Genomic DNA, 18,320 nt, shown 5'->3' on the forward strand with positions numbered 1-18,320 from the left:
GGCGGCGGCGGCTCTAGGCGAGCGCGGGTCCCCGCGTGCGCACACGCACACGCCGCCGCGCAGGGACCGCGGACAACGGCCGCCGGCGGACACACGGACGCGGAGACCGGGGCTTGGCGCGCGCTCCTCGGCGCACACGCTCCCCATCCCCGGGCGGCTCGGGGCGCGGACTCCCTCTGTGCGCCCTTCCCGCGGAGTCTGCCCCGGGCCGACCCGCAGCCCGCAGCCCCGCGGCGAGGCCCGGCTGTGAGCAGGTAAGGGCCGCTCAGCCGCCCCTGCCCCTCCACGGCCAACCCGCACGCCCCCTCCCGATCCAGAACCCTCGGCCCCCGCCCCCTCCCCGGGGGACCGCGGACCTCTTCCTCCAGCTCGGTGATCCCGGCGAGCCGCGTCCTCCACCGGGACCAGCGCGGGCCAACCTGCGGAGATCGAAATGAAGCCCCCTCCCGCTGCTGCTCCTTTCCTGCGCGACATCTGACAACGCCCCCCTTCCCCCACCCCTCAATATCTGGCATAATACTTGGGGCAGCCGATCCCTGCAGCCCCTGGGGTGTACCTCTCGCCCCTCCGTGTGTCGGAGGGAGGACCAGGGGCAGGAAAGGCACTGCGGCCAGAGGGACCCAGAGGGACCTGTCTCCCTACTCCCAAGGCAAACGGACGCGCCTACACGGATCGGGAAGGCAACGCTGGAGGGTCTCTGGGTGCTGGCTACCGCGGTCCTCACGGGGTCTGAGGGATGGGCAAGCGAAGTCCTGAGTGGGTGGGGGTAGGACAGGTTAGAATGTCCGCCTATAGCGACACATTCGGGATTGTTCAAAAGAGCGTCGTCTCTCGGTTTCCCGCGGCGCAGAGGGGATGGGGTCTTGATGCCTGGGCTTAGGTGGTCTCGCAGAAAACGCCCTAAGGGGGCCTGTGGGAGAAAAGCTCCGGCCCAGGGAGGCCGAAGTGGGCCAGCCCGAGACCCCTGACGGCCGCCTTAAAGGCACAGGCTCCTGCTGCAGCTGCGGGAGGCGGGGGCCACATCCTGGGCGGGACTTTGGCGCTTTGAGCGGATCAGAAGGGGCCAGGGCTCCAGTGGATGAAGCTAGCTGCTCTGGAGGGAGCCGGCCAGAAGCTGATTGCATTTTACCCAGAGCTGGGGAATGGAACCTCACCACTGGAAGGAGTTCAGGCCCGCTTAGGAAGCTGCTGGGGGAGGGGTGGTGGACCCCTGCGACTTCTCCAGACCATTAATATGCTTTTAGTGCAGTCCGTTTCCCGGACTTTACCCCGGCATTACAGTGCCCCACAAAGCATCCCCTCTCCCCTTAAAAAAAAGAAAAAACACAGCATTTAGCTTTTCTGGTGAACAGCCCTGTGTGGGGGGTGGTTGGGGGATGGGATGGGGCTACACAAGGTTTCTGAGGGCCACTTGCCTTGGGACTGCTGTTGGGCAGAGAGAGACAAGCATCAGGTCAGGCTAGGTCCAGGCTTTTGAGTGGATGTGAACTAATGAAGGGGATGAAAAACTATGAGCTTGGGAAGGGGGTGGGCAGCAGCAGTACCCAGATTTTCTCAGGAAGCTCCAATCTCATTCTGGTGCTGGCTGCAGGTGGGGTTGGCAGATCCCCCAGTGCCCAGCTGAATCTGGGGCTCCTGCTCCCCGCTGACCTTGGGGAGGGCAAGCAGAGGTGCCAGACTGGATACAAACCGAAATTGGAACACATGGATTAGAGGCAGAACACATTGAGGTAGGCCCGTGGCCAAATCTTCCAACCAATCCATCAACAGGTGTGTGGGGTGACCCGGGATGTGGACCCGGTTCCTTCCTCTATGGATGATTCATTGGTGGGTCTGTATCTGGACCAGGCTCCCTCTGGTCTGTTTGCCCCTGTGTGCAATGAGGACAGGTGTCTGTGGGGAGTTTCTGGAGGGACACTTCTGTGCATTCTGAGGACTAATCAGGGTAGAGCGTCCATTAAAGTCCCTTTTTGTGTAAAGTTCAGGCTGACGGGGTTGATTGGAGAAACACTTTGGGACCCCCCCTTTTTTTTTTCATGTGGCCACCCCTCCCTGCCATACTCCTACTCGGGGACACTCCCTCGATTCGTGTTGAATAAATAAACACATAAAGTGGGTGTTTACAGATCAGTATGTGCAACTAAGAAGCTAGGAAGAACAGGAGCTCAGGCCACAAGGTGGCTTTCTTCCTGGGGATGTGGCCTTAGATTGAGTGTCCCAGGTCTCTGGCCTCCCAGAGACGAAGTCTTCACTGACTGAGGGCTGGCACCGAGTAAGTGGAGGACACTTTGTGCTGTCTGCCAGAGGACAGAACCAAGGTGTGCCAAGCGCGGAGCAGGGGCTCTGCTCAGTGCCAGGAAGGCCTCCTTCCCTGAGAGCCACCCAGCGTGGAGCCCACACCGGGGGTGACAGTGGGTTTCCTGTCTCGGGAGGTATGTGAGCAGAGGTCTGATACCCCAAACAGGGATGCCTGGGGGCTTTCTACACTGGTAGGGCCAAAGGCCCTGGAAACCTTGGCTGCCCCTGAACAGAGGAATCTGAGTCCAGAGACTGAACGTGCTGGGCCTAGTGGTCCAGCTGCCTGGCAACATACAGGCTTGGAAACTCCTCAGCGGCGACATTTGTACTGAGCCCTGGATGCCTTCAGAGTCACATGGTGACAGCCACCCCCACGGTGACACACAAAGAGGGAGTGACACACCGCCAAGAAGGCATGTAGTTTTCCAATGACACCTGCCAGAGAGCTGGGAAGGAGACACACCAGCAGAAAGATGTACGGACATTGGGACACACTGTTTCACCCAGATCGGGGCACACCTGGGCACTCAGACACTTGCCCGAGGAAGATCACAAAAGTCTTCCGCAATGAAAGTCCAGATGCATGCAGAATTGAATAGAGAAAGTGCATGTGTGGCATGAGATTCGACGGAGGGTTGACACACTTTTCCTGTAAAGGGCTAGATAGTAAATACTTTGGCTTTGCTGGCCGTTCACCCTGTGGCAGCCACTCTGTTCTGCTGCTGTAGCGGGAAAGCCACCATAGATGATACGTAAACAAATGAGCCTGGATGGGGTCTGATAAACCCTGCTTAGGGATGCTGATGTTTGAATTTCATACAATTTTTATGTGTCATGAAATATGAGTCTTTTAATTTTTTTCTGACCATTTAAAAAATGTAAAAAACCATTCTTAGCTGACTGGCTGTCCAAAAATAGGTGACAGGCTGGGTCTGACCTGCTGGAAGTGTTTGCCAACCTCTGGGCCAGAAGGTTAGAGAAGAAAAGTGGTTTAAAAGATTAAAGGAGGGAGGGCTTGGTCTTGGGAGCCTGAGCTGCCATAGGGGGCCTTGGATGCTTCCTTTCACTCTGCCTGGAGCTCAGAGTGCCCATCTGCTTAATGGGTCAGTGCCGGGAGAGGCTCCCTGCCTGGCCTCAGCACTCCAGCCCAGACAGGCCTTCGCTGTGTCTGTGTGATAAATCTACTCTAAGGACACACGGAGACAGCATTCATGAACGTGAAATGACATCGTGTCAATTCAACTCACCAAATAGGTCCGGAGTCCTCTTTCCCATTCAGCCTCTGGTGTCCAGGTCCATGCCCACCTCCACCAGGAGGGAAATGCAGAGACACCTGGACATGCCCCATGTTTCCAGAAAGATTTGAAACTCACAGTGAGCAGGGTGGGACCCGAAACGGCCCACGCAGGAGAGAGGATCTTCTTAGCTAGGGCTGGTGGTTCAGACAAGGGTGAGATCAGTGGAGGCAGGTGCAGCCAGGGTGGGCTTCCTAGAGATGGTGGTGGGAGGTGGCTTTGACCTTGAGGACTACCTGAATGCTCTCCCCCCAGTGCCATGCCCATGCATTGCCTTCACTGTCCTCAAACTTACCCCCTGACAAATGGGCACCGCAGAGGCTTGGCTGAGAAAAAAAAAAAAATTCATAGCTCCCTTGTAGGCCCCTCCACATTTCCCAGGTTCTGATTTAAGGCTGTGTGGTGAACCAGGTCTTGCCTTCGGTTTCTTCCCCTCTTTCCTGTTCCCTTTTGACATTTCCTTCCGGCCATTTTCCCTGAAGTGGGCCAGGGAGACTTTCCTTTCCCATTTTCCCTGTGTCTCTAGATTCTGTTCCCTTCTTTCCATTCCAGCTGCCCTTCCCTGCCCAAGCCACAATCACCTCTATCCTGAATCCAGAAAATGGCCTCAGTGTGGGATTTTCCCTTTCTGCTAGCTTGCCAGCTTTTTGAGGAGTATTGCTTCAGTGGGAAGCTTATCACTTCACTCCCCAGCTTAGGGCTCTTCAGTGCTCCCGTCCTACTCCAGGGACCAAGGCTCCAGTGTCCCTGGCACCCGCAGACTGGCAGCAACCTCCCACCCTCTTGTCCACTCCCACCTCCTGACATTTTGCTGAGCCCCCTCAGCACCCCCAAGTCACCTTCCCAAGCCCATCCACCAGGTACTCGGCAGAGATCTCTGGGCCCCCACTGGATGCTGGGGGCCCATGCAAATCCGAGCTGACCCTCCTTTCCAGGGGCTCATACCCACTTAGGAAGGACTGCTGGTTAACAAGCGTTGGCAGATAGAGAGGCTGCCTTTGAGGTGCACACTAGACTGTCCACAGACAAGGGTCTGCTCCTGACTTCCGGTCCCCTTCTTCCCGCTCTCTCACTCCACGCCTCCCACTGCCTTCCACCAGGTCCCTCCCTGCTATACAGAATCCCCGCTTCTGTTGCCTTCTGCTTCCTCCTCCCCACCTTCTCCCCCGCTTGCCCTTGCTTGGTGGGGGGTAGTGGGTCTCTCCCTGGCACAGAACTCCCAGCACCCCTTCCAGGACAGCAGAGGTGCCTGGACTAGTCAGTGTGGAAGAGCTTTGCAGCATGACCTTGGGAAAGTCTTCTGGTTTCTCAGGGCCTCAGATCCTCACAAATGAGATGGGGTAACAGTGCTAATGTTCACATGTGCGTTCCAGCCCAGCCCTTCCCTGCCCTGAGCCCTGGTTTCCCACATGTCCCAGTGGAGGGTGTGGGTGGAATCATAAGGGATCCTTCCAGGGACCTGGGTTCTGTCACCTGCTGTGCACAGGACCCCAGTGGCCAGGCTTTGAAAGGGGAAGGTTTGAACACCCACAGGAACATCAGCATGAATGATTAATCCTGCGATTGACCGGAGGCCCTTTACCCGGCATTGGGCTCTGTCCTTCATCAGCTCTGACCCTAGGAGGAGAGAGGTTCTAGATGTTCCCTGTTCCTTCCCAGAAGCAAGTGTGGTTCCATCCCTTTGAGGGGTGAACTTGGGGGGAGGTAACGTTTTATCTTTCAGTGTTCCCTCCCTGGTTTCCTGCCCTGGGAGGGAGCGGAGGAAGTGGGGGGCAGGCCCTGCTCTGGTGCATTAAAAAAGAGTATGTGGTGAGCAAGGGAGGCCAGTGATCCACTTCCCTTGGGTCATGTGTGGCATGTCAGGCTTGGCACTGCCCGGTGACAGGGAGGGATGCTGAGCAGCCAGAGGAGTTCAAAGGGGATAGCCTGGATGGCCCCAGCCCCATGAGGACAGAGGAAGCACCTAGATCTATGTGGCCCAACAGAGGGGGAGGGGGAGGTGCTGCCCCCCCACTGTGAGGGTGTCCAGAAGACAAAGGCTGGCCCGGAAGGACATGGTGGAAAGATATCAGAGCTTTCCCCTGAGGACCCTGGAGCAGCTGCTGGAGGGGGGGTGAGCACCCCATCCCAGGAGCTGGGCCATCCTTAGCTGGGGTACAGCAGAAAGGGTCCTGCAGGTTGTGAGGCAGAGGGGAGTGGCTGGAGGGTCTCAGAGTCCCCTCCCACTCCATGGGGAAAGTTGCAAGCCCAGTGAGTCACCGCTGGCTCCGGTGTGCTGACTGATGATGCTGTCTTCCTGTGTGCTTGGCGCAGTGGCTCATCGGAGGACACGGCTGCTCTTGTCTGTTCCTGCTGCCATCAGTCACTGGGCTGGTGGGGCCCGAAGAGGGCCTCCGGAGTGTGGACGGACGAGCTGACTCTCCTCTAGACCACATATCTGTCACACATTCATTCCTGCGAGGCAGGGCTCTAGTACTCTGCTGTGTGACCTTGAAAAGTATCTCCCCTTCTCTGGGCTCAGCTCAGTTTCCCCACAGGGAACTTAGTAGTAATAATGGAAGGTGGTCTTTAAGACGGAAGGTGTCCATCTCAGGTGTGAAATGGTGTGTCTATAATGAACTCTTCCAAAGGAAGTTATTTCAGCTGTAGAAATATGGGCAGGGGGTAGCAGAAGGTCTGACCAATCCCCAAAGGTGTAAGAAGGATCCCTAATAACATACAGTGAGTTCTGAGCTGATCTTCCTTGTGCTGGAGACAGAGAATGGCAGGCGTGTAAGGATAGAGTGTACAAGTTTTGGAGCCAGGCTGCTTGGGTTCCCTTCCCAGCTCTACCACATATTTGCTGTGTGACCTTGGAGAAGTTACTTAGTTTCTCTGTGCCTTAGTCACCTTAGCTATAGAATGAGGATAATGCTAGTAACTGCTTCAAGTTTTGGGGCAGGTGAAAGTTGTTAATGCGAATTGATTGCTTGGAAGAGCACATACTGAGTGTTTGATAAATATAAGTCATTAGCAAATAAAGGTGCAGCGGTCCTGCTGCTCCCGTTCTGAAAGTGACGCAAGGCGATGGGGTGGTGTCACAAAGGTGACAGCAAAGGTGCAAAAACCCGAACACAGCTGTAAGAAATTAATAACATTTAATGCCTGCCTGTATGCCCTCCTGGGAACCAGGCTATGCTATCTACTCTGTAGTTTACTTACATGAATTTGTTGGTGTCTCACAGTAGTATCTATGAGATATGCATTACTATTATTTCCATTTTACAGACAGTCAAATTGAGGCACAGGAAAAACTGGCTTGCCTGAAGTCCTAAGGCTTAAAACTCTAGCAGGATGGTCCCCATGTCCCCCACCATAAATGCCAGGGAGTCAGATTTAATTGTTCTCAGATCAGTTGCAAACGCCAATTGCCCCAGCAGAGCCTGGACCCAAGAGAGCGAGCCTAGGAATATTGGTGACCAGGTGGTCCTGAGCCAGCTGCATGGCTGGGCTGAAAGATCCCCGTGTTCATTGTCAGGGAGGGGAGAGTCCAACCCCAAACTGCAGTGGCCAGGCCTAGCCTTGTCCTGTGTGAGGGTCACTGGCAGGCTGGGGGAGGGCAGAGGAGGGAGGCAGCCAGGACAAGGGGGAGGAGGAGCAGCTGACGGGGCTGCAGGTGGCCGGCCCAGGGGACACACCCAGGGGCACCATGCCCGTGGCCCACAGGAGGAGCAGGTTTGGAGCAGGTGGTCTCCAGCTGTAAACTCTGAGCACGGTCCATCAAGGATGGGGCAGGGAGGTGTCAGAGCGTGGATGGCGGGGCGGGCAGAAGCGCCAGAAGGGGCTGAGGAGACTGTCATCTTGGAGAAGCTAGAGAAGGTGATCCCTGAGGTCCCCAGCTAGGGTTGGGGCGTGGGAAGATCAAGGCCGGGAGCTCCCACGCTCTCTCTCGTGGGTGAGTCTAGTGGGCAGGGGAGTGGTGGGGAGAGTGAACAAGAGACACTCGTGGGCTAAGGGAGTGGATCTTAAGAATTCTCATCACGAGAAAAATGTTGTAACCTGTGGTGATGATGTTCACTTACTGTGGTGACAATATAGAAATAGCAAATTGTTACGTTGTGTACCTGGAACTGATAGAATGTTATATGTCAGTTACATCTCAATTAAAAAAAAAAAAAGAGGGCAACCGTGGGAATGGGGAACCCGGGTCTAGTTCCAAAGGAGGCCGTGCGTGGAGCTTACCCCAGCCCCTCCACCCTGCGTCCCTGGGCTGCTTCCCATCATTGCCTCAGCAGCCTAGCGATGAAGCAGAGCCGGGGCACGGCTGGGCTGGGGCCCCTGCTCCAGCTTGTTTTCAATCAGGGCAGCTGCGGCCGAGCAGCGGGCTTGCCGGGAGCGGGCAGGAGCGGCTCGCGAGGCTGGCGTCCCCGTGTGAGTGCGTGAGCGTGTGCGTGCTCGCGTGGGGCCGTGCGTCTGTCTGTGTGCGCGCCTGTGCCTGAATCCAGATACATCTAATTGCCTCTGTGTGTCTGAGTGCCTTTGCAGAATCGGTGTGTGGGACCACCTAGATCGAGAGTCTGGTAGACACACGTGAGTCCCTGCGCTGCTGTCCCATGGCCTCTGTGCGTGCTTTCTCCGGTGGTCTGCGTGCGCTTCTGCATTTCTGTGGAGGGGAGCGTGTGGGAGTGCGTGTGGAGTTGTCTGTCAGCCCCTGAAGGAATCTCCACCTTTGCGAATTCCCTGCGTGGCGGTATGCCGATGCCTCAGGTGGGTGCCCTGGGGATAAACGGCTCTCTTAGTCTCTGTGGGGTTGACATGTGTTTATGCTCTTCTCTGTGGACCTGTTTCTGTGTATTTGTGTGTGTGAGAGAGAGAGAGAGAGGGAGGGAGAGAGAGGGAGGAGATAATCAGCCAGCTCTCAAACAGATTCATTCTCCGCTTGCTTGCTGCCCCCCACTTGCCCCGAGAGCAGCCAGAGTCCTGGAAATTTCTCGCTTTTCCGGGCCAGCTCTCTGTGTTCTCATGAAGGTCAAAACAGGGACTTTAAAATCCTACTCTCCCTGAGAGTTACCTGGAGAGCCGAAACCAGCACTGATGTCTGGGCCCCCGACCCCCCCCCACACCAGAGAGACTGACTCAGTGGGGCAGGGGTATTTTTAAATGCTCCTCAGTGGTTCTGATGGGTGGTCTGGGCTGCATGTGCGCTAAGAGGTCAGAATGCATCTTCAGACTGGGACTGGGGCTCGGGGAGGGGGCGGCAAGTCTCCATTTGTGGGATCCCTGTCCTGAAGGAGGCAGGGAGTGCTGTTGCCATCTTGGGGTGTCACTGAGAGCAGGGAGCCCTGATTTCACGTCTGAGTGCTCTTGCCTCACTCAGAAGGACTCAGTGCCCTTTTCCAGGAACCTTGCTCTGTGCCCCAGGGCAGAGGTCTCCCCCAAGGGACAGAAACAGCCACTGGCCCCTGTTTCTGGTGGTACCTTGCTGGGAGTACGAGGGAGGTGGCCCCTGAGGAAGGAGCACTGTGTCTGCTTAGTGACATGGGCTGTGCACCCATTTCCCTTCTCTGGCTCTGGTCTGGGCCCTGCTGGCCAGGGGGGAGCTGAGATGAGGGGTCACCTTCCTCCTGGCTAAGACAGATGAGACCCTCAGCTTCTGTGGCTGGGTGTGGAGGCCAGAGCCCAGGCACAGACTGCAGGCTGAGGCTGCTGGCACCCCTGCTGGAGGGGCTGATGGATGTGCCAGGGCCACCTGGCGTGGTCCTGGGTGGGGGCCCACCTGACTTCACATCTCGCCAGCCTTTGGCCTGACATTGTCCTGGGTGTAGGAGAGTCAGCTGTGGCTCTCAGACATTTTCTGCCTTGTGATGGCTTCTCTTAAGCCCTTCGCTGGCCTGGCTGAGAGAGAGAGACAGCCTGCAGTTTCTGGTGCAGGGCAGGGGCCAGGCATTCTTCTGCTGCAGCCACGCAGGTCAGAGTGTCAGCTCCTGCCTCACAAGACAGGGCTTTAGGCTCCCCAGGGAGAGTGGAGGTGACCGAGCCCACTGGGGACCAGCAGTGCCATGTCATGCCAGAAGCAGCCTGTGACCAGTAGAGGTGTGGAGGGTCTGGGAGTGGGTACAGAAACCCAGGCCTGAGAGTCCAGCACAGCCCAGGGATGCTGGGACCGGTGCTTCCCTAGCCCACCCACCCCTTCCTGACCCACAAAGGACAGCCTGCACCAGCATCCTCAGGGCCCCCTGGGCTTCTCAGAGCATTTCTTGGGGACACCTGAGGCCTCCCTCCCATCTCTGAGTGGGCCCTGAGTGCATAGAGCAACAGGTGGGTAAGACAGGGATCTCTTCTGTGGAGCTACCCTGTGGCTCGTTTTCTTTCTCCTTTTTGGGTACTTGCTGGTCACCAGAGGGAGCTTGGAGAAGCTTGGAGAGAGGGGAGGACACATGGGTTGGCAGAAAGCCAGGGGGACCGAAGGAGCCAGGGGCACCAAAGAACCAGGGGCATGGCAGTTCTGCCTAGTGGGGCCTGTTGACAGGGCCTGTATGGCACCTGTCGGGTGCTGTGTGGCTTCATTTTCTGCTGTGGATGCTATTTTCGGTGATGCGGCAGTGACTATTATTGCACATGCTTTTATTTGGACAAGTGCAAATATTTCTCGATAAATACCCAGATGCGAAATTGGTGGGTTGAAGGGGATGTGCGCTAACGGTCGATTTTAGAAGCAGACGGGGCTCTCCCCTCTGGGAATGTGCCAGGGTTGCCACATCCTCCCCACTGGACTCCCGGTGCCCTGTCCGTTCCCCACCGGCAGCCCCAGTCCTCAGCGACCCTCCCCCCTTGGAGCACGCTCTTCAGCAGTCACTGTCTGGCATGTCACGGGGGTAAGGCTTTCTCCTGGAGGCCGAGTGGGCCGAGGCAGGGTGAAAGGAGGTTACGTCTATTAGCGGGCCAGCTCGGCAACTGGAACGAAGGGACTCTCTGTGGTGAGTGCGTGAGTCGAAGTGCAGTTCTTTCTCACCTAGCAGTCTGGAGCTAGGGAGGCCTTCCAGGCTGGTGGGGTGCTCGCGTCTGTGGCTCCAGCGCCCCGGTGGTTGGCTCCAGCGTTTGGGCAGGGCTAAAGAGCAGAAGTGGAGAGCAGGTGCTCCGTTGTGGACAAAAGGTCACTCCCACCCGTATTCCGTAGGTGGGACCCTCGTCACAGGCCCGCACCTGCGATCGGGAAGGACTAAGGAATGTCCTCTCTAGGTGGGCGTGCATGTACCAGCTAAAACTCTGTTGCAGTGGAGGGAGATATGGGGAGACAGTTGTCTGCTACAGAGGGGAAATCCATGCAGACCCTTCTGGTGGCCTGATGGGGGCCCGCGGCTGTGTGTTCTGCACTGCTTCCCCAGTGCCTAGCACTGCGTAGGTGCTCAGCAGATGTTTGTTTGATAGAATAAAGAACTCATAGGCAAAGTCAGGGAGGGCCTTACCCCTGTAGACTGAGAGCCTTGCTGCAGGTAAGGGGGGTGTCAGGAGGAAGGGCTGTCCCCGCCCCTCCTCTGCCACTGGACCCACAGGACTCATGCCTTCCTTTCTCTCTAGCCCATAGACACCGTGGGGCTGACCAGCGGCTGCTCTGAGTGGGAGGCGAGCTGTGCTGGCCTGAGTCTCCTTCGGGATTGAGAAACGTCATGGCCAGCATCTTGCAGGCCTCCCTGGCTGCTTTCCTCCTGTTGCCTATGGTAAGGGCCCAGGACCCTCCCCTCCATGACCAGCTGGAGCCCCAGGCCCCCCAGAGCCCACACCCCAGAGAACCTGTGTCTTTTGTGTGTCCTCAGCCAAGCTCAGTTCAGCTGGCTGGTATTTCTGCCTGAACCCCCACTGGGCCAGTCAGTGCCTTTGGGTGAATTACAAAGGGTTCCCCTTCCTCAAGATCCTGTACTGATTTGACTAGAAATTGGGACACAATTTACAAATTTATTATGATGGTGCATGTGTGGCAACCTTTAGAGTTGTGCAGTGTACAACCTGTTCAACTGTATTCAGGGGCCCTAGTCACAGCTGCAGAAAACCTTTTGATCCCAGGCCCTAGCCCATAAGTCTCTGCCAGGTTAGAGCTCAGAAGCCTGCTCTTTACTTATGCCTCTTCCCTAACAAGGGAAGGGCGGGGGAGGAGGGTTCCTCCGCATTGGCCTCTGTCCCTCAACCTAGGAATTTAGACCAGCGGTCCATGCGGCTGTCTTCAGAGGCCTGGGTGACAGTCCTGTCTCTGTTCTGCCTTACTTTGTGACCACAGAGAAGCTCGCCCCTCTCCCTGGAAGCCTGCATGGCTGTGAATAGTGAAAACTAGAGGGGATCCCTCAGCACTGACCTTGGCTTCTCAGATGTCTGAGCCTGCCTCCATGCTTGCAGACATCCTCTTGAGAAACCATCCCTGCCCCAGGGTTTTGCGTTAAAGTGACAGCATGAGGACACACCTGTCATGGACTTTGAAGTTACCTGGTCCTACGCTTAAATCCAGTGCCTGCCACCAACTAGCTGTGTGACCTTGGGCAGGAACATTGCATTTTTCTGAGTCTTGGTATCTGCTTTCGTAAAATGGGGGCAACAGTGAATGAGAGCGGCTAGTAGGTCCCTCTGAATGCAACCAGTGCTCCTTTGCCCGCAGCGCCTCCTCCGAGCCCCCAGGGGAGAGAGAGGACGCACTCCCTTAGCCCCTTCTCTCTCCCACCCCCTGCTTGCTCCCCTGAAGAACAGCAGTAGCCTCGTGGTCTCTACAGCCAGAGACCTAGGTTCGGGTCCTTGCTGTACAGTCCACTGTGACTCAAAGCTATGTGACTTTGAGAAAGTTACTGAACGTCTCTGTGCTTCGGTTCACATCTGTGGAATGGAGAAGGATGACAATAGTACCTACGTTGTAGTGCTCTTGAGCGATGTCTGTACAAGATGGAATAATGCACGCACATAGTACAGTGCTGTCTATGCGTTTGCAAATACTGTTTAACACATGGAAACTGAGCCCCAAGGAGGGCTGGAATGCACTGAAGGCCGCATGATGAATTGGAGAGGGAGAAGAGCCCTCATGTATCTGTGGCCCCTGCTGGCCCTGAAATCTCTCTGGCATTATCCTCTCCCTGCTTCTGCGCCCATCTCCCCCCACACACTGCCCCGGGGCTTAGGTATTAGGGCTTGTAGGTGAACCCCCTGCTCACTCCCCCCATCCATCCCGTGTGTCCCTCGCAGGCCACCGCCATGCACTCTGACTGCATCTTCAAGAAGGAGCAAGCTATGTGCCTGGAGAAGATCCAGAGGGCCAATGACCTGATGGGCTTGAACGACTCCTCCCCAGGTGAGTGGGATGGTGAGGAGGGCATGGCGTCCCCAGCACATCCAGGCCAGCCTTTAGAAACTGGCGTCTCAGCCTTTGGCCATTTTGTAGAGAGTGGTGGAGGATACAGTACCTGGGTCCTTCTGAAAACCCTCTTGGGTGATGGAGTCCTGGATCTGCTCTGGGCAGTGACCCTGGGGTTGCCCTCCTCGGGGACAGCCTGCCCTACATGCCTTGTTCTGGAGGAGGCTGTTCTGGCTAGCTGGATGTAGCTGCCTCTGATCCCATGGGGGCTGGGATCGGGCTGGTGTCTGGGCTGGGGAGCTGCCGTTAGAGAGCTTATTAGCAAGCGGCGTGGGCCTGGTGGCAGCGGGGACACAGCTGTTGCCAGCAGCCGAGCTGGAGAACACCTGGTCAACCCAGGGTAGGCAGTGCAGGGTCATTTCCCTCTTTCTGTGCTCACTCCACCAGAAGCCAGAGAACAAGCCTGCGGCAGGACCCCACTCCTAAGCCTGCTGGGTACAATGCTTCTCCTGGGGCTGCGGTTAGCATTCGGGGTGGGGGGTCCTGCTTCCTGGTGCTGGATGAGGCCAGGCACTGCAGGACATGAAGCAATCATAGCTCGCCCCATTAGATGCCCAGAACACCCCCAATCCCAGTGATAACCCCAAATTCCTCACACCTTTTCCAAGTGTCCTGAAGATGTGGCATGGCCCCTGGCTGAGAACCAGAGATCTGTGTAGGGCCTCTCCTGCTGACTTACTCCTCACTGTGCAGATGGGATGCTGAGGCCCACAGGGCAGAAGAGGGTGTGTGTGGGAGCTTGGGGATTTGGGGCAGGGGGCATCCTTGGAGGCCTTGTGAACCGCACCTGTGCCTAAGTTGCTGGAGGGTGGGGCTCCCTTCCCCGACTAGAGGGCTCTACTCTTCCCTCTGGATCCTCCCCATTTCTGAGGAGCTCTTCTGAGCACCATCTGTTTAAATACTTGATTAATCGGCAGCCCAGTTAAATGTAATGGTCCCTGCGGGCTGAGCTCCCTGTACAGTCAGTGAACATTAACTGGTAATGAAGCTTCTCCTGGCCATGCTGGTCTTTCCCTCTGGGCTGAGGTCTGGCTCAGCCTAAACTGAGGCCGAAAGTGGATTCTAGGCCCCACCACCCAGGGAAGCCAAAGTAGGGGGCACACAGTTGCAGGACATCAAAAGAATATCTGGTCCAAGCCTCTAGTCGAGGGGATGGGAAGAGGGGAGCCTGGGGGAGCAGTGACTCGTTAAACCACACAGGGGTGGGAGTGGGCAGCAGGCTGAGGTGTCCTGCCTCCCAGCCTAGGGACGTTGCTCCTGCACTGCAGGTCTCAGACACGCTTGGGGTTGAGCAATGAGAAACATCCAGAAGGGAAGAGTAGAGGTGGGGTGGGGACCAGGCCTGGTGAGCTCTGTGCAGGTTAATTGCACAGTATTTGGGGAGCCCTGGGTTGGGAGAAGACGCGAGGGCGTGGCCACAGGGGTGTCCTCGAAGAAGCATGAGTGAGATGGATGGACACCCTCCCAGGAGGGGGCAGGCCAGTGCTGGGTAGGGGTGATGCTCAGGAGAGGAAGAAAGGCGTTCTCTGTGGGGAAAGTGGGCAAGGATTCATGGAAAAAGTGGTATTTAAACTAGATCCTTGGTTCTCAAACCTGGCTGCACATCAGAATCACCAGGAGCTTTTAGAAAAATGTACCAAGCCACAATCCAAACCAATTAAATCAGAACTGCGGTCCGTTGTAGTCAGGATGTTTAAAGGCTCCCCAGGCTATTCTTTTTTTTTTTTTTTTTTTTTTAAAATTTTTTTTTTTTTTTNCCAGGCTATTCTAACGAGAAGCTAGGCTGAAGCCCCTGAGCGAGGCTTAGGGACAAGCAGGCACTTACTTGATGGCAGGTGAGAGCTGAGGGATGGATGAGTGGGGAGAACATTCTAGGCAGAGGGAACCCCAGCAGTAAGAGGTTGGGGAGGGGAATGGGTACCTCCCTGTATCTGGAACCCTGAATTAGGGGGGGGTGGAGGTGGGTCTGGCTGAGGGAGGGTCTGGCTGAGGATCCCAGGGGCCCTGTGAGTCAGGGCTGACCACAGATCACCCTCAAACCTGGACTTGGATGAGGGACCCCAGGCCTTTGGAACAAATTCACTCATCCACTGACCCACTCACTCATTCATTTATTCACTCATTCATTCACACTCATTCATTCACTCACCCATTCATTTACTCATTCATTCATTCACCCATTCACGCACCTACTTATTCACTCACTCATTCACTCATTCACTCACCCACTCATTCACCCACTCACCCACTCACCCACCCATTCATTCACTTTCAGTCACTTTATTCATTCTCTCACGCTTCATTCACTCATTCACTTATATGACAAGTTGTAATCTTAGTGTCTGGCCTGGGTGGAATGGGGCAAGGCCACAGGTAGGGGGCTGTAGAGACAGAGGTTTGCACCCTGATAGCCCTGGCTGAAGTTCAGAGAGGTCATGCCAGTGGGGAGAGGTGGAGCTGATGCTGTGGGAATTCAGTGGAAGAAGAAAGTACTTTGTGGTGGGCAGGGTGATTGGAGATAGTGGGGTCAGGGAGGACTTCAAGGAGGAAGGAGGATTCAGGCTGGGCATGCAAAAGGCAGGGTGTGGAGGGGTCTCTTGGAAGCAAGTTTTCCTCTAACTCTGAGTGCCCATAGGAGAGAGGAGTCTACACCCTTCCGTGGTCTGCCTAAAGAGAGGTTCTCCCACCTCTCATTTCCCTATCCTCCTGTTTTGAGTTACAGGGTGGGGCTCTATAGGACAATGCTGAGATGTTATTAAGCAGAGTCAAAAGGCAGCCATCAGGTGGAAAAGAAGAGGAGACTGAGGGCCTAGCTGGATCACTACCTCCATGGCCCTTTCTTTCTCTGTGCCTCAGACCCTTCTCTATTAAAATGAGCAGGTGGGATGGATCATGTTAATAGTCAATACTTATAGACTTACCATGTGCCAGGCACTGTGCTAGTGCTTTTTTTCTCCCACTGCAGCAACTTAGGGGGTAGGGTCTATTATCATCCCTATTTTATAGATGAGGAAATTGAGGCCCAAAAAGGTTATGTACTTTGTTTAGAGACAGTTCAATAAGATGCAGAGGTGAAGCTTGTATTCAGGCACTCTGTGCCCTCAACCACTGGGATACACCGCCTTGGAAGAAGGATACAATACACTGAGGCCCTAGCCCCCCTCACCAGCCATGTGACCTTGTGAAGGGCACTTAAAACCTTAATTTTTCTGTTTGCAAAATAGAGGAAAAAAATAATATCTATCACATAGGATCATTGAATTAAATGCCAATCGTGGGAAATGCTAAGGGTGATAGTGGCATTTGCTAAGTACTCAACAAAGACGTTATAGTTACTTAAAGTTGTCGTCTTAGGGCGTGGAGTGCCTCCAGGATCTCCATCTTCTGTTAGATCAGAGTTCTGGGGAAGTGTGGAGATCTCGGCAGGAAACGGGTCAATGCAGTTTGGGACAATCTGGAAGGGCCTTCTGGAGGACCAGAGGAGGGGCTGGGAACCGGATCCAGGCTACAGAGGGCCAATGAAGAAGCATGGGAAGGGGAGAGTGAGCTTCAGGTGGGAGAAGACCTGATAGAGGGAGGAAGGGAGCGGTGAGTATGGTGGGCGGGAGGGTAAAAGCTTGCACTTCAACACCTGGGACAGCCCTCTGAATCTTCCCCTACACAGAGTTGCCCAGGGTAGCTCATGTAACCTCACTGACTTATGGGCTGGGCAGAGTTCCCCCTCACATTTTACAGCTGCTGCTGCGCAGCCTTACAGAAGTTAGGTTGCGAGCCTGTTACCTGATAAGTCACATGGCCAGGGAGGGAGGAGCCAGGATGTGCCTTTGGTGGATCCCCAGCCCTTGCTGCTGACCACTGCAGTGCATTGTAGCTCAGAGGGGGAGCACAGAGAGCCCACCCGCCGCACCCTCCCCCCTTGTGCAGTGAAATGTCACTTGGCAGAGGAAGTTGTGATGAGGCTGGAGAGAGAAGTGGAATGGGGGGGGCCATCAGTGTGCCCCCTGAAGCCTGCATTTCACTTGGCTACGAAAAGGCTAAAGGGCATCTGTGTTTCTAAGGGCCAGGAGAGCAGGAGGTCCAGGCTCCAGGGCTGTGGAAGGAGACTGGGCCGGGCAAGGGGGAGGTCTGGGTGTCCAGCCTGGCTCACTTCAGGCCTGTGGTCAGCAGGGGCTTTTCCATACAAGCCGAGGTTGGAAGAACCCCTCGGGGGCTTCAGAGCAGGTGGCCTCTAGGCATCGTTCCAGTGCTGAAGTTCTGGGAGAGCATTGATCTCGCGGTCAGCAGAACAGGGGAGAGTTTGCTGGGGCCTTAATTTTCCCCACGCGCTCTGTACGAGCCTCAGGTCCTCGGGGGCTCCTTGTCATTGCAGTTGAGCCAGGCTTCTTGGCTTCGTATTAAACCAGCTTGTGAAATCCAGGCAGCAGATGATCTCCTTGCTCTGTGCAGCACATAGAATCCCCAGGAGCACTTTTAAAGATGCTGATGGCCAGGCCCTTCCCAGACCAATGCAATCAGCATTTGGTGGTGGGGGAGCAATAGTTGAAGGCATCTGTTAAAAGCCTTCAGATGATTCTAAAGCATATCCAAGTTTGAGAGCCATTGTTGTGGCCAGAGGATAGCCTCTGCTGGCTGCTCATGGCATCGTGGACTAGAGAGCAGCCCCCAGGGCCCAGGTAAGCCAGGCTGGGAGCTCATTCCTAGCCAAGAATCAAATGGGAACAGCAGGCAGAATGGGCAGGTGGCATGGTGTTGCCAGTCTGTGCTGGGGTGACCTGAGAGGCCAGCCCTCCCCCTGCACCCTGTCTTTGCACCTCCCCTGCCCCTTCTGTCCCTAAGCACATACACCATGCACAGAACTCTGGCCAGAGGTTGGCTGATGCCCCGGGCGTGCACTTGAAATTGAAAAAAGAAAAATCTATCTGCTTACTCTAGTAACCATGAGTTGTGAACTCACAGTCATGCTTTGCTATATTTGAAAAATGTATTTCTATGTATTTTGTATATTTCCCCATAATCTTTTAAATCTAAGGACGCGAGTGCATTGGAACGAGTACACTCATCTGCTGGGCGTGTATCCATGCTACAGTGTGTGTGGCTGGGCCGGGGTGGGGGTGGGGGGGACGCTCCCAGGAAGGCACCTGCTTCCTCTCAAACTCTTGTCTGTCACTGGGACACCCCAAACAGAACATGGGATGCTCAGAGTGGCCTTTGGAGTGGAAGCCAAGGGACAGAGAGATGTGGGGGTGGGGGTGGAGGGTGGGACCGGAGCTCCGCAGGCAGCTGAAGAGGGTAGAAAAGCCAGGTGAGGCTGGCAGGGTGAAAACGAGCTTGCTGACTGCGTGGCTTTGTTCACAACATCC

General features: G+C 55.7%; 1 protein-coding gene across 5 annotated transcripts in view; it reads left to right on the forward strand.

Annotated features, from left to right (window-relative positions):
- The first annotated feature begins 6 nt into the window (after positions 1-6).
- The window catches only part of ADCYAP1R1 (ADCYAP receptor type I), a 57,035-nt gene continuing 38,721 nt past the window's right edge, over positions 7-18,320 (forward strand). For 4 of the 5 annotated variants that reach the window (XM_034669989.1, XM_034669993.1, XM_034669999.1 and 1 more), the window contains exons 1-3: positions 7-254; positions 11,151-11,290; positions 12,792-12,897. In XM_034669989.1, coding sequence (XP_034525880.1) covers positions 11,240-11,290; positions 12,792-12,897 — 157 coding nt within the window. In that variant the 5' untranslated portion in view covers positions 7-254; positions 11,151-11,239. Of the gene's footprint in view, positions 255-8,194; positions 8,340-11,150; positions 11,291-12,791; positions 12,898-18,320 lie in introns of those variants that run through there. The other variant, XM_011225033.3, reaches the window with a different exon arrangement.

The sequence above is a fragment of the Ailuropoda melanoleuca genome, chromosome 1 (genome assembly GCF_002007445.2).
Source record: "Ailuropoda melanoleuca isolate Jingjing chromosome 1, ASM200744v2, whole genome shotgun sequence".
Taxonomy (NCBI): Eukaryota; Metazoa; Chordata; class Mammalia; order Carnivora; family Ursidae; genus Ailuropoda; species Ailuropoda melanoleuca.